Raw genomic sequence first — 23,522 nt, forward strand, 5'->3', positions numbered from 1 at the left:
AAGCCATCTCATTGTCTGTGAGGCTTTCACTTTTTAAAGATTGCATTGAACTTCTCACTGTTCTCTGAGCATGTCATTATCTTTAACAACTCTCTGGCCTCACACAAGATTTTCCCTGTTTTTGTTCTGCTTCACTCCTCTTTTGCTAACTGGAGATCTTTCATTTCCTCAAGGCCAACCTCAAATTTCATCCTCTCTTATGTTTCTCTAGGCTTCTCCAAGTAGAGTCAGACCTTCTTGGCCCTGTGCTCCACCACATGGTGTTCACACATTTCTTAAGACTTTTACACCAGATAATAAAAATCTTTACTTGTCTTTCCTCTTCTGTAACCTGAGCTACTAGAAGGCATGAGTTGTGTTCGTTCATTTCAACAACTTACTAAGTACATACTCTGTGTCTGTCACAGTACCAGGAGCTGAAATACTTAAGTGTAACCGCTGCTGCCTTCAAATTGTTCACAGTTGTATGTGTGGGGGGTGGCTAAGAAAAAACATCATTTTAAAACAGTGTGATTATGCTTTTATTAAAGTATTTATGGTTTAATATGGTAACAGAAGGGATGTGGGTAGGAGAGACCTACATCTGAGAAGAATTCTAGGAAAAGAAAAGAGCTAAGGAAGACAAATATTATTGGTCGCCCAGCTACATAATGACAAGAGTGTTTTAAAACAAATTAGAAGAATTTGTTGAGTTTAATAAAATGTAAAATTCAGTGTAATAGGAGACTAGAATGCTCTTAGAGGTTTGAAAGGAGGTGAAGCTGGAAAATAACTCAAAGCCAGATCATAAGGAGATTTATAGCCAATTGCTTCCCCAAAAGCCAACACATTCCTAAATAAAACGAAAACATAGTAGATCTCTGTTACAAGAGAACTTATTATGACATGGCTTGTTAAATATATGCCAGCATTCTTTAAAATGTAACAATTATATATAATAAAAGCCCACTGTGAGTAGTTTAATATACTTATGCAAACACACCCAAGCCAGCATTCTCACTTTTGAATTTAAGAATCAGGGTATTGTGTGCTGGTAACTCTTTGCTGTAAGATGTCAGAATTTTCTTCCATCTGCCTCTGCTGATGCCTTTCTCCTCATGTACCCTTTGTGCTGTTGTTACCAGAACCCTTCTTACAATATTTAGTTTCCAATGAATCCTCTCATTCATTCATAGACTAATTGTTGCTTATTTCCTATGTTCCAGGCAATTTATTAAGTGCTGGTGACACAGCATGTAAGAAGGCGGTTATGGTTCTTGTTCTCAGAAGTAAAGGGCCAGATGCTGGGGTGACGAGGGAAGGGAGACTACAGCAGAGATCAATGAGTAGTAAGATGGAGCACGAGGCATCAGAAGCCCCGCAACATCAGTGTCACTGTAGGAGAGGGTGTGGGATGGGGATAGAATTGCAGGACAGCAGGCTAAAGAGGGAACGGAGGAGGAGGTTATACTGGGCCTTGGAGGCTGTGAGAAAGCATCTGGACTTCATCCCCGGACTTTAAAATTTCTACTGTCCAAACTCAGCAACACTTTATTCATGGTATCAGGTGCATCCAGTAGCTTTTTCTTCACTTTTAAATCTCAAAGAGTCCAGGAAGTCCAATTTAAACATCAGTCTTTTATGCCATTTAGATCCTCTCTCCTTTTCTCAGGCACGTTCGTAGCTAAGGGGTGTCCTGTGGGTGATGTCCATGGTCTACTCTTCTCCTCTTTCTGGGTCTCACGGAGTTGAGGCACAGAGAGGGGAGATTGCAAAAAGGAGGAAAAATAGTTTTTACTTAACTTGTTCTATTGATAGCTCTCTCTTTTTAGTCAATGCCATTTGAATGCCTGATAGATAAAAGCAAGCTCTTTGATGGGGCACACTTGAGATTCACCAAGAAACATAGGTAGCTTAATCTTTAATGGACCACTTGTGGCATCCTCCTCAACCCTTGCCTGGGACTTTGCTTTCTGACCTTTTGTAGCTTGGTGTCCCTCTCTTGTCAGGCCACCATTTTGTTGAGTATGGGAAATGTGGGAGAATACTTGGAAGGTAATTTAAGCCAAGCTATTTCCTTGAGGTCCAAACAGTTTCTAAGAACTTTACACATAATATCTCACTTTATCTTTACATGCGTTTTAGAAAGTACAAACGATTTTATTATTATCACCGCTTTATAGATATGTCAATCTAAATAGAAACTAAACTTGCTCAAGGTCAAGTACTCTAAGAGCCCATGATCTTAATATCTATCTCATATTACTCTATTTATTTGTCTTGTTGCTGTCCTTCAGTTTTGCGTGAGTCAGTTTTAAATGTGAAAAGACTGACAGAGACTATAAAACTCCAGTTTCAGCCTTGAAACTAATTTCTCTCTGTCACCTTCCATAATCCATAACTAGCGTGCATTTATTGATCTATAAAAGAAGGAAATTTCACCCTAGTGTCCTGCCTTCAAGAATTATTTTTATGTATGGCATAAAGAAAACAACTTGGTTGTAGGATGCATAAAGTTTTAAGTTCAAATTTTGGCGCTCTCTCTCTTTATTATTTTTAAACAAATGTGGCATCGAAAGTGTTCTCTACCTGTGAAATGTTGATGCCTTTGCATATTTAATCAGCTTATTCTGAATTTTGAATAGCAAAGTATACCAAAGTGAATTGCAGTTACCATGTTATGACTGTTGATCATTTTGAATGCTTTGCTTCGATGTATTTTAATAATTTACTATTATAATCTGAATTTTTATTATTAGTTTTTAATTTGTTCATGAAACTTGTCTGACTTCTAGTTCCAAAGAATAGCCCAGATATCTTACTTGCACAGTGGTCTGAAGATGTGGTATCTATGATATCCTGCATTTCCTGTGTGAGCTTCTTTGCATAATAGTGTTTTATGATCTTGTACTAAATGGGTACACTGCTGTTCTGTTTTTAAGCTTCTTACTTTTTGCAGTTTTTAAAGGACTAATAATACTGGGTTAAATTTGTTGTTCAGCCCTTTTGAGTACCAACTAAAAGTGTTTGAGTTTAACCATTTTTGTATATTCCAGGGGTGTAGTTTAATTGCTACATACCTGCTTCATAAACCCCATTTTTCTTTGTCATATAAGAAATACACTGATTGGAATTTATTCAGAGAAGACTAGCTGTATTTTTTTTTTTTTTTTAATGCCTTAAAACAACAATCAGTTTATTTTCTCCAGTGATCAGGAGTTTGGGAAGTGCTAACAACGGTGGATTTTTCTCTGCTCCCCATTGAGACTGGGAATTATTATGGCCTATATATCTAACCTTAAAGCTAAAATGGCTGCAATGCTGAGATCTCTCTGTATTCATAGTCCATTATCTTTCAAAACCTCCCCTTTTGTTAGTTGGTATCCTTCTATTCTTCATGGCACTTAATTCCATCTAGCTTCCTTAGTACAGCAGTCTAGGTTTCTCTATGTGGTGGCGAAGGTTTCCTCATGTTCAGTATAGGAGAAATAGACTCCTGTTGATGAGAGGAGTGGCAATTTCCATTGCTAAAGGGAGAAATGTGAATCTATCTTTGAAAACAATCTTTGCGGGTACTTAGTGCTGGATAATTATATTGCTGATTAGTAGATATTTCTCATCCTGGGCTCGGGCAGAGGGAGGGTAGAGAGGACTGGAGACACTTGGGGAGAGTTTGACGCGGTGGCTTAGAGGGGAGAACTGGGGGAGCATCTGACCGGGTCCCAGTGCTGACTCATCCCCAGTGCTGCAGACAGACCATTCCCCCAAGACTAGCCTTTATTAGCAAAAAGGGTATAATGAAGTAAACTTTGGTACTTTAAAATACACTCAGTATCAAAGAAAATGTCAAATCACTCCAAAGCTTTCCTGCCATTTGGATGTTTTAGTGAGTAGATATAATTAATCAGGAGTAGGCTACAAACATTGACTTGTAATTAGTGTACCCAGGCAATAAGAATACGCTGCCTTCACTAAGTTAATGTGTCCTTGAAATCAGGTTTATGCGGTAAGCTATGCAATAGAGGGTGGTTTCCTTGTCTGCAATACAAATCATGAAAACAATGGTTAGTGGAAGTAAAACATTTGACTGGAAACTATATTTGTGTTGGTTTTGCTTCTAACAAGCTTAAAAACAGGAAATTCACTGAATTTATCTGTAATCCCGTCTAATAAATGGAAAGTTGGGTTAATTTCTTGTAAAGAATTGTTCAAATCTGGAATTTTGTGCTATCTTTCATTTCAGTTTTATCTAACCATGTCCCCCACCTCCCATACATTGGCCGTAGGACAGCTGCTTGATGATGCGTCCTTGTAGAATTTTTGTTTTTTCCTAAATTTGCTTCTTACTTGTTTGTGTACTCTCTGAGAGATTTTGTATTTGCTCATGTTAGTATTTATTTCTCTTAGAATCTCAATTCATGGGCCCAAATCTTAAGTTTGTATGAAGAGGTGGCATTTTTCTGTATTTCTCTGGCAATTTTCTTATACCACACAGATCAAGTTACTATTGTTATTCTATGTGCTCATGGCAAACTTAAAGTTTATCTTAAGGAATGTTTCGAGAGTATTCTTTTTAATATTGAGAGTTTGCATTTTATATGAATTTGAATCACATGTAAATAATTTGTTTTGAAATCCTATTATTAAATATTATTTGTTTTTCTCATTACCCTGCCTTTTTAATCATTAAAACAGTGAGTGTAAACCATATTTTAAATAGACTCAATGATAATTATAAATTTTCCTTTTCAGATTTTATCTTAAAGTTAATTATCTCATCATTTTTCAAGTGGCTAACAAGGAGCTAATATCTGGCACAGAATAAATACCCACTTTTCTTGTTCACTTGTGTTTATGCAGTTATTAGTGTTCAGTCCATTGTGTCAGTTAGCAAGACCTTTTTGCAGCCATTTGTCTATTTTCATGACAGCATTTCAGATGAACTAGGTATTATAACTTGCAGGTTCACACTGAGAACAAATTCCTGCAGCAGCCGCAAGACCCTTTCCAGTCTCGGCCCCTGCTCTTCCATGAGATACCTTACATAGGACCATCATCTACTTTTGAACACTGGGAGAATGCCAGTATCATTCCGTGTATTATCTAATAGCAAAGCTTTATTTACTTCCTACATTCAGATAAGAATTCTCTGTAAAAATAAAGAGTCTAACATTTTCTCCCTGCACCCAAATGGATGTACACATCTCACTTAGTAAACCATTGCTCTAAGCTGATTAATCCTGCCTCTGCTCACAGGCTTTGGTTTTCTCTTCATTTAGGTAAAGTACAGTTACAGTTTTGTTTTGTTTTGTTTTGTTTTTCCTCAATAAGTAATAAGGAACCTGCCTGCATGGTATTAGACCCAAGGAACTTTCATTGGAGTCACATGGTGAAATGAAGTTTTAGTTGCTCTCAAACCATTCTTCACAAAAATAGTTTATTTTTTACTTAAAGAGGGCTAGTGTGATAGGTTGCAATGATGGTCCCCATCCTTCACTTCTTTGTATATCTACATCTTTTTCTGCTTAGCTTTTTAACGCGCTTCCACTAAGAATGGGTGGACCTGATATAATACTTGTCACTCGCTGCAACTGTGTGACTTGCTAGGCCAATGAGTTGTTAAAAGACATTATGTGAGTAATGACTTGAAATGAGCTTGTACATTGGGGTTGGCTATTTTGCATTTATGCTATTGTTGTGAGAAAAACAAGCCCCAGGTAGTCCTCTGGTCTACGGAGTAGTACCAGATATACTCTCTATGTTACAGGAGAAATTCCCAGAAACACGGTTCTTCTTGCCAATGCAGTAAAGAACTGCAGATCACTCAGTCTATTATCATGCTGGCAAGCAGGGTTTATTGGTGACATGTCCTCATGGAAGAAAATGGGCCTCTCCAAGATAGGGGAGAAGGGCAAGAGCAAGGGTGGCAAGGGCAGGGGTGGCAAGAACAAGAGCTGAAATGGCCTGAGGCAGGGTGTCCTCTGGCAGCCAGAGATTCCTTTGTTCTGAGCACTTAGGTAGTTGGCAGGTGGGGTGAAGGAGCTATCAGTTGATTGACAGGTAAAGGTGGTGCTACTTCTCCAAGACGGGTGGGAATATCCAAAGGTGTTAGTGGACTCCTTCCTTGAGGCCCTATGGGTCCTTTCCAGCCTTTCAGGCCTTGGGATGAAAGCACCATTTCAAAGGCTTTCTTTCCAAGATAGTGGAAAACATGGAATTTCAAGGACTGCTGAGTCAGTGGGTGGGACTTCCATCCTCCCCGTCCTGTCCCCCCCCACTTGGTTTAGCATCTATCCTACTTAACAGTAACACAGCTGAATTGCCCCAGTGGTCCTACAGAGATGCGAGCCCAGATCAGCCAATGGCCAGGTAATCCCACAGATGCACAAGTAAGAACTGCTGAGATCAACTGAGCCCAGGTGAGATCAGCTAACCCCTGCTATCATGACTTCTGAGCTAAAAATAACTGGTTGCTATTTCAAGCTCCTGCATTTTAGGTGATTTTTGCATGACAGTAGCCAAATGATATTAGCCAGTCTCTAGATTTTACTGGTGAAATGCTGATTTACAAATTCAGACTTGGGGAAGTGTACTTTTTCCCAATTGTACCCTCTGTCCACTCTTCTTCTTCTTTTTTTTTTTTTTTTTGCTGCTAATGTAACATTTTTTTTTTATTGTTCGATTATAGTTGTCTCTCTTTTATCTCTTTGCTCTTTCCTGCCCTGTCTCCCTACAGCAGTCAATCCCCATCGTATTGTCCATGTCCATGGGTCATTCATACCTGTTCCTTGACTGGACCCTTCCCCTTCTTTCCCCTTTTTCCCTCACCCCCTCTGGTCACTGTCAGTCTGTTCCTTGTTTCCATGCCTCTGGTTCCATTTTGCTCATTTGTTTTTGTTCATTAGTTCCTCTTATAGGTGAGATGACATGGTATTTGTCTTTTGTCACCAGGCTTATTTCACTTAGCATAATACTCTTCAGTCCCATCAATGCTGTTACTAAAGGTAGGAGTTCCTTCTTTCTTTCTGTTGTGTAGTATTCCATTGTGTAAATGTACCATAGTTTTTTGATCCACTAGTTTATTGATGGGAACTTAGGCTGTTTCCCGCATGTGGCTATTGTAAATAATACTGCCATAAACTCTTATTTCAACTTTCAAAATATTTCAGCATTATTTGACACTGTAAATATTTATTTGCTTCTTAAATTTTATTTTCTCTCCTTCTGCTCCTCTGCATGTGTTTTATGTTTCTTCTTCCTCAATTTTCTAGTATGTTTCTTGTTTATTACCATCAGTTAATTATGAAACATCTATATAAATAATACTCTTTCTCCTTACTATTTTGTCACTGATAAAAATGATACAGTCTGAGTATATGTTCAATATATATGAATAGTCATATTAAATGTAAATAGACTGAGTTACAATTAAAGGATGGAGGTAGTCAGATTCAACAAGAAATATCAAGATATTTTTTAAAAATTGGAAATAATCAGTATATTCAGAGCATAGTCTCTTATTACAGATGCAGTAAAATTAAACATCATTGACAAAATGTAAGTAAACAAAGCAATATATTTGGGAATATAAAAACACAGTTCACAATATTTCTTATATAATGAAAAAGAAAAGTCTTAATGAAAGTTATAATATGTCTTTGAGCAATCATAAAACTCTTAATTATAATTATTATATTGCAATAGTAATCATGACTTTAGAAACAATGCATAGGTAAGCAAACAGTAAAATGGAAGAGAACTTTTAGAAACAGATCCAAACCTATGTAGACACTACATACATGAAAGAAGTGCCATTTAGACCTGTGGGAAAAGGAGGACCACTTAATAGAAAATTGTTAATCCCATTAGGAAGGAAAGGTTGGATCCTTACCTCATCTGATACAGAATATTTCCAGCACCTAAATGTTTAAAGCAGAACTTTTACATCTTTATAAGAAGCATACTAGGATATATACTAGGATATATACTAGGATATATTTATGATATATTGCATAATTTATAATCTTAGAATTCTTACAAAGTTTGTTTAAAAATATTCATATATAGAAAATATAAAGAACTTCTATACCTCAGTAAGAAAAAGGCATCCTAAAGGAAACTGGGTAAATGAAATGAACAGAAAATCTATATGAGAAAACTAGAGTTTTTAATCAACATTTGACAGTGTGTTAAATTTCACTAGTTAGAAGAGAAATCTAAATAGTTGCACTCTGAAACATTTTACACCAACCATAATGGCTAAAATGAAATATTCCATCTGTCCCAAGTTACAAAGAAACAAGGACATTTATACATTGCTAGTGGCAATATAAATGTATACACCTCTAGGGTTTCATTTTGGCAGTACCTTGTTATCTTGAAGATGCACATAAAATACATTTCAGTCATCTCACTTATCATTTACTCTAAAGCAGGAGTGGACATCCTGGGGCCTATGGGCCAAATCCTGTCAGCTGCTTATTCTTGTGAACAAAGATATGTTGGCACATACCTCTCCCACTAATTTACATATTGCCTGTGGGCTTTCACACAATAGCAGAGTCGAATAGCTGTGCTACTGCCCATATGGCTGGCAAAGCCTAAAATGTTTACTAATCAGCCTGTTATGGAAAATGTTTGCTGACCTCTGGTCTAGACTAACTCTTACATGTTTGAACTAAAAACATTGTGTAACAATTTTTATAGTAGTATTGCTTACCATAGTAACAAACTGAAAAAAGATATGTGAAAGCAAGGAGAAAAACAATGAATACTGTGAACTATTCTTACAAGTTAATGCTATGTAGCAGTGAAAGTGGATCAAAGTCTGAGATGTATTGGCATGAATAGATACCAACTATGTGACTAAAAAACATGAGTGTCAGATACACAGTGTGGTCCCATTTCTGTAAATGTTAAAAACGTGACATACAGCACATGCATTTGTATAGTAAATATGTAAGTGCATGAATGGGTATACTGCATGCCAAATTCAAGACAAGCGTTCCCTCAAAGTGTAGGGGAATGTGATTGAGATGGAATCAACAGGAGAGGAAAGGCTTCAATAATATTTGTGATGACATTTCTGCTGCTGATTGTTTGAAGGTGTTTGTAATGTTCTTTATACTAATATATCTGAAGATGAAGTATAATAATATACAAATGAAAGCAGTGTCCCCTTTCTTGAAGATTTGTAAGTTAGTTAGGAGGCAGAGGAACTAATATATCATTGTAATGTGTGATTTTGCAGTAATGGATTGCTTTATGAATAATGAAGATAGATAGAGACCCGACTGTGTACTTTCCAGATGTTAAAGGGTTGTGAGGAAGAGCTCTTGATTCAGAAGCAGGGGAACTTGCTCTATTTGAGGAATGGTAAGGACTGAGGATTAGTAGAATTACCAAGGGAAGAGCATAAATGTGAATGGTAGAAGCAGAAGAGAAGGCCAGATCATGCTGGAAAGGCTGACTGGTACAATTTGAGGTGCTGCGAATGCTCAAAAACAGACGGTGTTCCTGCAAACAATTTTCTAAAAGATCACCTAAGACCCACTGTTTGGAAACCTTATGTATCTTCTATGTGGTACGTCTATAGGAAATGATTGCCCTAGCAATAACTTATAAAAACAATAAAAATACCATAATTTTACAGAACTAGAAAAATGGAATTTGAAATTTTATAAAATGTTGTGAAATACATTAAGTTGACCTGGGAAAGTAAATGTCATTGGGATTCACATTCTGTTTGAATTTAAGGGAACCCCGTTGCAAAGAGACACCTGCCTAAAAACTTATTGTATACACTCATTTCTTAATCTAGTTTTTTTGTTATGGTTAATTAAATTTCAACTATATGGAATTAAATATTTTAAATGATGACTAAACGATGGAGACCGAGGGTGCATTCAGTTACGAAATTTTCCCCTAAGTATTAGGAGCACAGCCTGGAGCTGCTTTCATGTCCTGTTTATATGTCCTTACTCTTGGCTGATACTAGTCATTTTCATCCATTCCATTTCTGAGGTATCACTGAGAATCATCTTCTTTCATTTGCTTAACTAAGATTTGTACAAATGACTTGATAGTTTCATAAGCATATGGCCTTTTTAAATCTGTCCTTTTTTACACACACAATTTTCAATGAAATCGCCAATTGTTGAAGCATTTATTTTCTCAAATGTGATAACTTTGACATTGTGCTCAAAGGACAGTTTCTGAATTTCAAATCTCAAGTGTGTAATTGAAATTTTTAATTATTTATCATGTAAATGTTTGCACAAACATTCATGGACAAAAATTTGAACATCTGCTAGATTGTCAGTAATAATCACAATTGTGAATTGTATATCTCATCTAAAATGTATGCCCTCTCTTATGTTAAGAAAGGCAGAGACAGAACGTGAAAGGAGGGAACAAAAAGAGGAAGGAGAGAGGGATGATTAAAAAGAGAGGGAGTGGAGTGGGAGAGAGAAAGAAGGAGAGAGACTGGGTGGGGGAGGAAAAAATGAGAGAGAGAGAGAGAGATTCAGCTAAAAAAGTGTTGGGGAATGATGATAAAGGAATGGATCACTATCTAGTCTGTATGAATATTTAATAGTACATTGCAAAATAATTGTATTTGAATACAAATGCATTAACTTGCCAACATAATAACTAATAGTCTTTTTTATTAAAGTGAATTTTATAAAATAACTTTAATTAAAATTATTATTATCTTCTAATATATTCTTGCTAACAATATCATATCTACCCTTTTTTTTTAGTATTTAAAAAAGTAAGATATTCTACAGTTTCTTTGGCAACAGGAGATGATGACTCATACAGATCTGACAGTGTGTTTAATACTTGTTCCTGTTTTCTTTCTTTCTCTTTTCTACTTAGGCTTCCTGGTAGTTCTTTCTTAAGATAAATGACAAAACAATTCATCCAATCTTGCCCCAAGAATGTCCCATCTCCAAACAGTTCTAAACTATAGAAGGAAGTAAAGCAGTTTGAACAGAGATTGTTCAAGTGAATGAGACTAAATAAAGTAAATTATTTTTTATTTTCATAATAACATGTAGGTAATTGTGTAAATACACATTTTATTCTATTGTAAGGGAAAAGAATGGCCTTTCTGATTCAAAATTTACTTCTCTCAATATAGCTTTCTCTTTTGAAACTATGGTACTTATTTAAGTTTTGTATTCCTTGTATCTAAAACATTTAATATTTTCAGAAGAATGTTATTTTACATTTCAGGAATATACGATAGATGTTTTCTTTCGACAAAAATGGAAAGATGAGAGGTTAAAATTTAAAGGTCCTATGAACATCCTTCGACTTAACAATTTAATGGCTAGCAAAATCTGGACTCCAGACACCTTCTTTCACAATGGGAAGAAATCGGTAGCTCATAACATGACAATGCCAAACAAACTTCTTCGAATCCAGGATGATGGGACGCTGCTGTACACAATGAGGTATGTTTGTAGGTATGGTATGTTGCATTTAAATACTGAGAAATCCATGCATCCAAAAATCAGCCAACCTAGTTTTCAAGTGTTAGTGTAAGTTGAACATTTTCATAACAGATTATTGAGGTACCTATAATATACTTTGTGACCGCATGCATATTAAACTATAAAATCAAATAATATTAATAAGGTGATAAGTCTCAACTTTGTGTTAAAATTTAAGAAGTATTGTTACTATTAATAATTGATTTTTTTGCCATTTATTTTTTACATTATCTTAATACAGTTTTATAGCATAATGAATTTATTCTCTATACCAGCATGTAATTTTATTTTTGATATCTCATTAGATAGCCCATCAAAAATTTAAGGGATTTTTAAACAAGCTTTTACTTCATTTAGTGTTTTGTTTCTCTTTATTAAGTTATTTGAAAGGAAGAACATTATTTTTTTGAACTCAGAGTTAGTTTTTTATCTAATGAAGTTTGCAAATGAATTGGATACCATAGACATATGTATTGGGCTGAACCATGTAAAACGGCCATTTTGTAGATCAAAAAGTGTCATGTAATATCAATTTCATTGATTCAACCTTAAAAAATTAGCTAAAGGAATGTACTGTTGTTAACACTATTTTTCCATTTAAACTATTCCCATGAATTCATCTTTTAAAACAGGTTGCTCATATTATGTAAAAGAGAAAATCATAACAAATTTAATTAAGTGATATATAATTAAAATTTAAATGTTTAATAAAAGCATTAAAGCATTGATGACTTTCATCAACATTATATTTAGAGTTATGTATATTATAGGAACTTGATGTAGTTATTATTTCATATGAAATGTTAATTGGTAGATTTCAGTTGTGAAAATTATTTAAGAAGGGGCATTAATAAAATCTCAATCTTTAAAGAAAAAAAAACGCTTGTGGGCTCATTATTAAATGACCATTACCAAAATGTAAGTGTTAGCTATTCTTTCTGTCTCTCTCTCTCTCTCTGAATTTTGCAAAACAGAGGCAGTACCCTGTGATTTTGCACACTTTGATCATATCTATGGATTAATACAATAATTGGAAATTTGGGGTTTAACCAAAATACAAGCAGAGAATACACATAGTTTTGGAAATACTTCATGGAGTTGTACTCAAATACTCTCTTACAAGTATATTTAAATTTTGGTCACACTTGTATTTCTCATTATAAATAATTTTTTAATTTAATACATGTCTTATCTACTTTACCTTTGTGTGAATGGAATAATTAATAACTTTGTTATAAATTTGCTGATTACTTTATATTGTGATCATGAAGATACAGAATAACATGCATAATTTAGCCTGCTGTCCACAAGATATTTTTATGAGATACATCTAAATATGTATCTATATGTGTTTCCATATTTATATGAATATATCTATATATGATACTGACTCAAAATTTATATATTTTTGAAGAAGCTCCTCTGAATTAATATTGAATTCTTATATCAAATTTGTTATATGGTCGTTGATGAGATATAGGAAAAATGACATTCTTTTCTTTATATAGACTTAAAAATTTTTTCTCTAACATTTAAAATAGTGAAGTTAATGGAAAAATAGTTATTCAAAAATGCATATAAACTTCTTTACTTTTAAACAAACTACAGAATATAAAATGGTTAAATATTCCTTATTTTACAATAAATACTATTGTCTTAAGTTCAGATTTTGTGTATGTTAATATCTTCTAAAATGTCATATGAATGTGAAAGAACAAAAATGTGTTTAAATGTTAATTAACCTAACAAGATGCATTAAAGTTCCACATCATCATTAATTCTGTTGACAACAGTGAGGAGTGATTTATCTTGAGTTGAGAATTTACTTAAACAAAGAATGGAATTTTGACTTTTAGGCTTACAGTTCAAGCCGAATGTCCAATGCACTTGGAGGATTTTCCAATGGATGCACATTCATGTCCTCTGAAATTTGGCAGCTGTAAGTATGGGGATGAAGTTACATGTTTGGGGTCAACAATATCAAGGATAGTCAGCAGCACTGCTTAATTTTGTAGTTTCTTACTATATTATATAATGCTTGATACTTGCCCAGTAAGATGCCAGAGTAAAAAATATGCTGATATACATCACAGAACAAATTGGCTAAACCTGTTGTACTTTCAGATAACATTATGTTTTAATCCCGGTGTTTACATTATCACTTACATTATTGCTAATAAAAAAACTGTGTGTTTTTATAAATGTGTAAACTAGACCAGGAGCTCTTTGAAAATCAGGACTATGTCACTATTCTTGTTTGCCCAGTGCTAACACATTAAAAATGCAAAATAAATGTTTTATTTTTGTCAACTAAGAATGAATTGTAAAGGATAGATTCTATTGTTTATTAAAGTAGCTAACAGCCTGTTGCAAATGGCAGGCACAGATGCTGGATCTGTGCAATTACCTTTCTACTTTCTAACTAGTAGAGGGTGTGTTTCTTTTTTTTTTTAATTTCCTAAAATAAATTTGAAGGCGATATGTAGCTGATTTGCTACATGCACACATCTTCTGTGTACATAAAATATTCCAGAAATGGCTTTGTGCATTTGGCCATATTTAGGTCACTGAGGTTATATCTTGTATGTCAAGGAGAAGCATTTACTCTCCCAGAATAATCGAAAAGAGGGAAGGTCAAGCCACCTCCCTAGGCCCACAAGGCATTCAGGGCAGGTTCCTGATCAATTCATGGACACTGCTAGACAGCTTCTCTCCTGTGTGAACGTGCCCCATTGCCTGACCTTTAAAGAAACCTTGCTCTTTCCGGCGCCCCCATCTTTGTCCATTGGGGGCAGCTTTTGACTTCTCTTTTTCTGAAATAGAGATACAGTTCTCAAACCTGATTAAAAATATTTCTGACTGAGTAATGTGCCTTCTCCCTGCAGATTGTAGCAAGTGAAAGGAAAAGGAAGAATGACGGTTAATATGAATGCAAAAGCCTCTAATTATTTTGATCACCATAGTTTTGCAGAATGAGAAGTTCAATCTTGTTTTTTTCTGTTCATTCTTACAAAAGGTGTCAGCTCTCAATTTTCTTTGAGAATTTCTTCTTTGTTTAACTACAAAGCCTTCTTTTATTGTCATGGAAACCACCACTTCAATACTGGCATTTCTCCCTAAATTGTTTAAGATAGTCAATCATGTTACACAACGTAAATATGATGTTGAGAAAACTCAGCAGATGTCGCAGAGAAAAACTCATTTGCATTGCATAAGTGTCATTAAAGAGAAAAGTGAGAAAAAAATAACAAAACAACTTGATACCAAAGAAAGGACATATTCATGATGCAGGAATGATGTAAGAAGGAAACGCATTTTTCAGTGAATAAGTTAGTGCTATTAGAACACCAGCTATAAATGAGGTGATGTTACCATTCTGGATATGAACTAAATAGACCTGAGATTATTTTAAATGAAAATAAAAAAAATTTTTATAGTGTGTCTACGACTAGTAGAATATTACACACTTGAGAAAATGGCTGTCTGTATCTCAAGATGATATGAGTAAACATAAAATTTGTTACTAGGCACTCTCTGTTTAATTTCTTTTATGTAGTTTTCTTTAGGTTTATTTTCTGACACACTAATAAACCATTTGTGTACTCTTGTATTTATCTTTGCCAATAGCAGGTGCTTGATACATACATGTTAAAAGTATGAACACGAGAATGCAGTAATAGACTGGCAAACCAACCCAAACCTTAAGATGCTGGTACAACAAATTTTGGCAGAAGCAGTCATGACTTTCTTTTTTTTCTGTCCACTTTTTCTTGTCTTGCTTAAAAGTCCCTTTGCTTCCCCCAAATGATGGGATTTCTGGAATTTTATCATTGTCTTGAAATGAAAGAAGCATCTTTTCTATAGGTTTATGATTTTGAATTCATTTTTTGTTTTATTTGTATTACCTCACATTTTTATACATTTCCATACTGTTTAAATTGATTGAATGGGCATCTAGACATATTCTGCACATCAACCCAAAATAAATAAAAAGTCTTTCGGATAAAAATTAAAAATTAAAGAATATCTTGGGTTATTTTTTTTGGGGGGGGAGCAGGTTACCAACTATTAAGAATCAGTCTATGCATTTGATGTTTATTATGCAATAGTATGAAAAATGGGTTATTTAACATACTTAAGTAAAATTATTTAATAAAAACCTAATTTAGAGGTGGCATTTGTAATGAAATTGGCAACAAAATTGTCTTTATCTCTTTTTTATACTTTACCGAGAAACATTGCTCTGGCCTCCCGGTTTCTGTGTGTGTTAGTGTACTAGTGTACTAGGGAGTGCCTCTAATTCTCACTGCATAACTTTCTGCTGCATCTTCTCTCTCCAGACCCTGAATCTAAAAAAAATTCCTATATAACTAACGAAATGAAATAATTGATTTTTAAAAAAAGACATGGGTGGGAATCAGTCAATGTCTTTAACATATTATTTTGTTCTTATCCAAATTTTGTATCTTCTATAACAGTAAAGAAGATAATCAAAATATTATGAGAGTGTATTCATTAATCTAGCAAGAATGAATTGAAAACTTTGTGTGTCATTCACACCAGGTGCTGGAAGCATAGACATGATTCGGAGTCCCCACTCATCCATGTCTCTCTAGTTTCTTAATATGGTGTCACATTTGCAGAGTTTCATTTTCTCTTATTTATTTAAAAACATCATCAGACTAAAAAATGATGTTTGCAATTACTTGAAAAAAAACTATACAATTTCTTAGTATTCACAACCTTTTGAATATTGTGAGGCCTTCTGATATAAAGTAGTACATGCGGAATGCCTTTGAATGATCAAATTCTCTGCCATTTGGATTTTATTGAAAACAAGGCCATTATATATCCATGGGAGAACAAAACAAGTCACTAGTTATCCACATTCCTGATGTTACTTCAATTTTAGCCCTCATCAATGAATGACTAGTTAAAATTAACAAAAAATATGAACTTCAGAGTAACTGGAATTTATTCATATGGAAACTATAAATACATTTCTGCCATTAAATGTATATGTGTACACACATAAGTATACAAAGCTATACATACATTTTTTAGAATTCTATTTCAAAAATTGTTTTATGTAATATAATATACTTGTGAATGTAGATGAATACATGTACAATGAAATCAGTGTTTCGTGGATATTAACATTTAGTAGCGACATTCAGAAAACCATTAAAAGACCACACAGAAAGGCACAAACTTATACATTCACTTTATTGTTACTGAAGTTTAAGTGGCAAGTGATTTATGGTCACAGACTTTGGGTCAAGGACCATGGCAGCACAATGGTTGAATATAGAAAATTTATAGATGTTAGAAGAATAAGCTGTCCCATGTCCTGGATAGCCTGAGACAGAGATCTCATTAGAGATAGTTGGTCCTTTCTCTCCCTTTACTGAGGCTGTGACCATGATGCTGACTTTTGCTCAAGGACTTGGAGTAACTCATATTTCAAAACATTCCCACAAGCAAAACTGCAAAGATTTTCTTCACAAGGTCAGCAGAATAGCAAGAGTTATCTGTTTATTCAACTGTGGGAAGACTGCCTGCGTGAAAAGGTCAGCTGCTCCCCCATCAGGACACACAGGTACAAAGAAAATGCCAGGGCCAGAGGACAGCTGAGACCAGACATGCTGCTAGCCCTCCAGTTCTAGGGTCATCTCACTTCTGCTATGTTCTGCTTCCTTGGCCAAATAAAACAGGAACTTATACCTGGTCTGTACATCTTTTGTCTTTTCCTACCAATCTATAGCTTACCTGGGATGCAATGAAAGTAGAGTCCAGTGAGATCTAGGTGCATTCATTAATTTTAAAATGAAAACATTTTAATAAGTATTTACAGCTTGAGGAGATTATAGCATTCCCATTTATTTTACATGTTCTACAATAATCAGTTCTTGTTTTTTTAATGAAATGTATTGTATTAAGTATGATAGTTATAATTTAATGTTAACTACGTTGATTTATGTCCTGAAAGCAATATTATTTTGGATTATGATTATTTTTTCATGAGTGATAGTTATTTTTTAACTTGTTACATGAGCTATGGGCATTCATAACCTGTTTACCACAATGCCTTTGTCTACCACCTTGAGACTATGGGAGATGTTTTAATCATCTCAAGGACCACTGACTTTTGCAGGTTCTAGAGAAAAATTTGTTCTTCATCTCCCAAAGTGGTTGCAAAGAAAATAATCTCACAATCTTTACTGTCTCTCTTTATCTGCTTCCACACTTTTTACCCTAAAAACATGATCTGTAAATATTAACAATGATTTTTTAGTCAGCAATCATCCTATGAAATATACAAGTTTTGATGTTGCATTTTACTGATGGTTTTTAATAAAGTGATAAAAAATTTTTTTTCTATTTCCTACAGATGCATATACAACCTCAGAGGTCACTTATATATGGACTTACAATGCATCTGATTCAGTACAAGTTGCTCCTGATGGCTCCAGGTTAAATCAATATGATCTGTTGGGACAATCAATAGGGAAAGAGACAATTAAATCCAGCACAGGTTAGTAAAATGAGTCCAAAAAAAGTTAGTTCTTAAGAAAAAGTTAATAGGTTAAAGTCATTGGAAATGTATCAGTTTGCTTAAAACCTTTGTTTTTGAGATCCAAGAGTTGGCAGCTTGAGGGCTTTTTAGAAATTCAGAATCTCAGGCCTGATGCCTTGTTAATTTAGACTATTTTAACAAGATTCCAAGGAGATTCCTTAGGTGTGCGTTAAAGTTTGAGACACACCAGTCTAAAATATACTTCATATTAAAGTGTGTGTCTTCTCAAACAAGTCAATTTTACCTTCAAACAGGGTTATAGTTTCCCTAGTGTTCTAAATCTTTTCCCTTTATTCTAGATAACTTCTTATGATTCAACTCCTGGTTTATGAATCACTACTACTGGGCTGTGTGGGGAAGCTGATGTCTTTATGGGGGCACCCTCCTCTAAGAAAGAACAACCGTGTGAACTAGTTCATTTACATCTGGCAGATGTAAAGCCAGAGAGCAGGAAGGAATGTGGCTCTGGGGATGGGATAGAACTGACTGCGGTGAATAAAAGCAGACACACAACACTGAGAAATTCAGAATTGGTGGGTGACAAGGTCAACAGTGGGAAATCTGGGCCAGAAGAGCAGTCTTGGAGATGTGGCTATAAACCAATACCTTAAGGAACCAGAGAGGACTGAACTTGAGGCTGGTACCAGTGGTGATGAGGGACCTGATTAGGTAAAGTAATCTATAGCCAGAGAAGATTTATTAATCTTGTACTTGGTCAGTAAGTATGACCTAGAGAGAAAATGAATTCCCTACAAGAGACATACAGTGTGAGTTTCTCAGTAATATTGAAGTCCTCTTTTAAATATTCTTGCTCTGTGAAAGAGGATTTAAAAGTTATATACTTTTTATGTCATATATATGATAAATTCTTTTTTCAAACCAGAGACTGCTCCCTCTCTAATCCTTTCCTTTTCCAAAATGTGCAAACTATTGACTATTAGAGTTTCATAAGCTTCTTAAATTTTTCTTCTAGGTGAATATACTGTAATGACAGCTCATTTCCACTTGAAAAGAAAAATTGGGTATTTTGTGATTCAGACATATCTGCCCTGCATCATGACTGTCATTCTCTCCCAAGTGTCATTCTGGCTTAACAGAGAATCTGTGCCTGCGAGAACTGTGTTTGGTGAGTGAATAACTACGTACTTGGTTGTCGAGCACATTATATTTCATACCATACTTTCAAAAGCATTCTCTTTCCTGATACACCAATGATATGTGGTGTGTTTGGCAGGAAGTATTGGCTTTGCCTAATAGATGAAGAAACTGAGGAAAAAAGAAATAAATTACAGGCTCAGTGCCACAGTGTTACTAAGGAATATAAATAGTATTCAACTCGTCTGGAAATACATTCAGGCTACTTTCTCTCGAATCATTTTGCTTCTCAACATGTGTCTCCATGTTAGTGTATGGAGAATATTGTTAGAAACTTTAATTTAGAGTAAAACTATCACATTTCTAGGCTCTCTGTGTTTACTGTTTCCTTTCTTTTTTAGATAAACAAAGATGATCTTAAGATTAAAGACTGAAAGGGAGGGAAGAAAAAAGAGACAAAGAGACCCCCTCATGTTCTACCATTAGTGTGTTTATTTACAAATTGAATTTTCTTGATTTAAACGAGGCAGGACAATTTGGTTACTGCTTTTTGTATGCATGAACTAGGCTGAGCACATTTTTTGACAAGATAGATTACTTTTGTGTATTTGGACCCCTCAGTCGTTTAGGAAAGTTTTATTGAGAATCTACTATGCCAGATAATGCACCAAGCCCTAGACTGGAGCACAACAAAATAAGCAGAAAAGATCATGGCAACCCAAGGTGAAGGCATTATAAAAGAGGCATAATCAAGTTGTTACAGAAAACAGCAGCAAAGATCATCTCTAGGAGAACTGATTAAGTAGCTGAGCTAACATTTGAGCTAAAACTTGAAGGATGAGTAGGAGATTCTCAGACAGGTGAGCTGGGGCAAGAATCTTAGCCAAAAATGCCAATTGTGTAATGAAATGGCATCAAGAGATGAAAGAACATAGTACGTTTGGTAACAGTGAGTTGTTTCCTGTGTCAGTAGAGATACATAGAGATAAAAGTATAGTTTAAAGCCTAGATGAGAAAGACCTTGTAGCCTGTGTCAATACAATTTACCTTTATCTTGTAAGCTGTAGCAAGCCACTATAATGTTTGAGGCCATAAATAAGTGTAAAGCTCTTAGAATAACCCTGGTATTTAATATGTGTTACATACTTGTTAGCTATACTTATTATCAACATAAAAAAATCAATTTGAATCTCAACATCAGCAATGAATAATTCAAAAGGAAATTAAGAGCATAATTGTGTTTACAATAACATCCAAAGAATAAAACACCTAGGAATAAATTTAACCAAGTAGCTGAATGACTTGTTCACTAAAAAGTATAAAACAATGCTGAAATTAAAGAAGATCTAATTAAAGGAAAGACATCCTTGGTCATGGATTTGTGGACAATATTGTTAAGAAGAGAATAATCTTCAAAGTGATCTATACATTCAATTCAATAGCTATTAAACATCAAAAATGACCTTTTTAACAGAAAGGGAAAAGCTGATTCTCAAATTTATATCAAACCGTAAGGGGGCTACAAATAACCAAAACAATATTGAAAAAGAGAAACAAAGTTGGTGGACTTTTTACTTTCAAAACTTAACACAAACTCACCTTAACAGTGTGGTAGTGGCATAAGAATGCACATATAAATCAATGGAATAAAATTGAGAGTTCAGTAACAAAACCATATGTCCATGGCAAATTGATTTTCAACAAGGTTTCCAAGACCATTCTATGGAGAAATAGAGGTCTCTTGATGAAATGTTGTTGCGACAGCTGGGTGACCATCACATGCAAAAGAATGAAGTTGGAGCCCGACACCATTCCAGATGCAACAATTAACTCAAATGAATACAAAGCTTTAATATAAAATCTAAAACTATAAAACTATTAGAAGAAAACATGTATGACCTTAGATGTAACAATGGTTTCTTATATTTGACACCAAAAACATGAGTAACAAAGAAAAAATAGATACATTGGGTTTCATTAAAATTAAAGATTTTCATCTCAAAGAACATTATCAAGAATGTGGCAGACAGCTTATATGTGGGAGAATATATTGAAAGTATTTTGCAAATTATATATCTGATAAGGATGTGATATCCTGAATAAATAACCCTTACAACTAAAAAAAAAAAAAAGACTGAAAACTAGATTTAAAAAATGGACAACAAACCTGAAAGGACTTTCTCTACAGAAAGTATACAAACAGCAAACCAGCATATTACGTGGGGTTCAACATCATTGGACATTCAGGAAATGCAAGTCAAAACCATCATAAAATACTTTTTACACACACTAGGCTATCATAATAATAAAAATATAAGATAAGTGTTGACAAGGATATGGAGAAATAAAAACCCTCTCATTTTGCTGGTGGAAATGCAAAATGGTGCAGTGTCTCTAGACAAAAGTTCAGCAGTTCCAAAAATAGGGAAACATAGAATTATCATATGACACACCCATCCCACCTTTAGGTATATACTCAAAATTAAAGAAAACATATGTCTACATTAAAACTTGGACATGGATGCTTATAGCAGCGTTGTTCTTAATAGCCAAAAGGTAGAAGGAACATGTATTTTCATCAGCAGATGAATCAATAACCAAAATATATTATATACTTACAAAAGAATATTATTCATCCACTTAAAAGATTAATACTTATGCATGCTACAACATAATGAACCTTAAAAATGTGCTGAATATAGAAACTAGACTCAAAAGCTTATATATTGTGTGTTTACTTTCCTATGAAATTATCCAGAATAGGCAAATCTATAGAAACAGAAAGAAGTTTAGTAAGTGGAGGCAAAGGGAAACAGGAAGTGATTACTTAATAAGAACAGAATGTTCATCTAGGGGGATGAAAAAGTTTTCAAACTAGAGAGTGGTGGAGATTGCTGAGCATTGTGAATACGTAAATGCCACTGAATCGTATGCTTTATAATGGTAAGTCGTGTATTACATTCAATTCACCTTAGTAAACTCATTATGAAATGTCATGAGTTGAAAAAACAGCATTGAATGTGTACAGTAAGGGGTCCCAGTGTATAGACTCAGATGAATGTTCTCAGATACTTAGTTCAAAATTTGCAAAGTATTTAATCAAAGACAAAAAATTTGATGTGGCCAAAAATAGTAACACATTTTTTCAGATGACTTGAAAAATAAGATTACTTAGTGTTCAGAGAACAAATAATACGGAGAAAAATGTTTAAGGAAAAAAAGTAACAATAATTAAAAACAAAGAGGAAAGAATAGGACAGAATTTATATTCCAGAAAGATCTAACTTTATATGTAAATGTAGGACAAGTCAGACAAAATAAAATAATGTTTGATAAAAGTTGTGAGAAAAATAAAATATTGCATGTAGATAAATAAAGATTTTATAGCATAAATCATATAGAGTATATGTTAAAAGAAGCAAGTAAAGGACTCTAGATATCTATGGGAGAGGTAAATAGATGAATAAAGATTTAACTTTTAATCAGCAGAATGTGCTAGTGTCAAAGCTGCTAGATTTAACTATAACTAATGTACAAAAGATTTAAAGATTGTCAATGAATATAAAATTAAAAATCCAAGCTATATTTGAATGTGTAAATTTTTATATGAATTACTTACAATTCAAGTTTAAGGATCAAAAAGTAATATTTTCATTCAGATTTAGACTGTTAGATGGTAAAGGCATCCTTAGTATTTTCTCTGCAAGTTATTCTGTGTAAAGCTTATAATAAACATAATTCCATGTGATTGTGTGTGTGTGCAAGTAAGAGATAAACTCAAATTCTGTATTGTATTCGAAATGAGACTTGAAAGCTGCTCAGCCGCCTTATTCTAACACCCTTATTCATTCCCTCGCTGTTTTCTGCCTCCTTTTTTTTTGAGTTTGGATATCGTAATGTGACTGATAGACAGCAGGTACTCAAGCAACATTTCTATCGTCTCCAAATTTCTCTCTCTGAATTCAGTCATGTTTACAAGCTCATGAGAGATCATTAAATCACCTGCCTTCCTTCTGCCTCCAAGGCTTTCATGTGATGAGTAACCCACCCAAGGAAAAACTATTACAGTTAAGAAATTAATATGCCCTGGGAGACAGATGTCAAATTTCTCACCCTTTGAGGTCTGGCTTCATGCTGTGAATAGAATAAGAAAACAGAGTGAACAAGACAGTAAGCAGAGGAGTTGAAATTTAAATGTGTGCCCCTTGATAATAGAGACTTTGCTCCATTATATTTGGTTTTATATGTTTCTTTTTAACTTTATTTTTATTGTTGACATTAATGCATACATCCCCATCTCCTGCCCTTTGCCCACCTCCACCCAGCCCCCTCCCTACTTTCCCTCTGGCCTTCTGTTCCATTTTTGTACA

General features: G+C 34.4%; 1 protein-coding gene across 1 annotated transcript in view; it reads left to right on the plus strand.

Moving 5' to 3' along the window:
- GABRA2 (gamma-aminobutyric acid type A receptor subunit alpha2) overlaps window positions 1–23,522 on the plus strand; it is a 114,505-nt gene that overhangs the window by 54,610 nt on the left and 36,373 nt on the right. The window contains exons 5-8 of the mRNA XM_090268180.1: window positions 11,221–11,441; window positions 13,337–13,419; window positions 17,872–18,015; window positions 19,031–19,183. Of these exons, the coding sequence (XP_090124306.1) occupies window positions 11,221–11,441; window positions 13,337–13,419; window positions 17,872–18,015; window positions 19,031–19,183 (601 nt within the window). The remainder of the gene's footprint in view (window positions 1–11,220; window positions 11,442–13,336; window positions 13,420–17,871; window positions 18,016–19,030; window positions 19,184–23,522) is intronic.

This window comes from Furipterus horrens, unplaced genomic scaffold (assembly GCF_987537825.1).
Source record: "Furipterus horrens unplaced genomic scaffold, mFurHor1.1.pri manual_scaffold_2, whole genome shotgun sequence".
Taxonomy (NCBI): Eukaryota; Metazoa; Chordata; class Mammalia; order Chiroptera; family Furipteridae; genus Furipterus; species Furipterus horrens.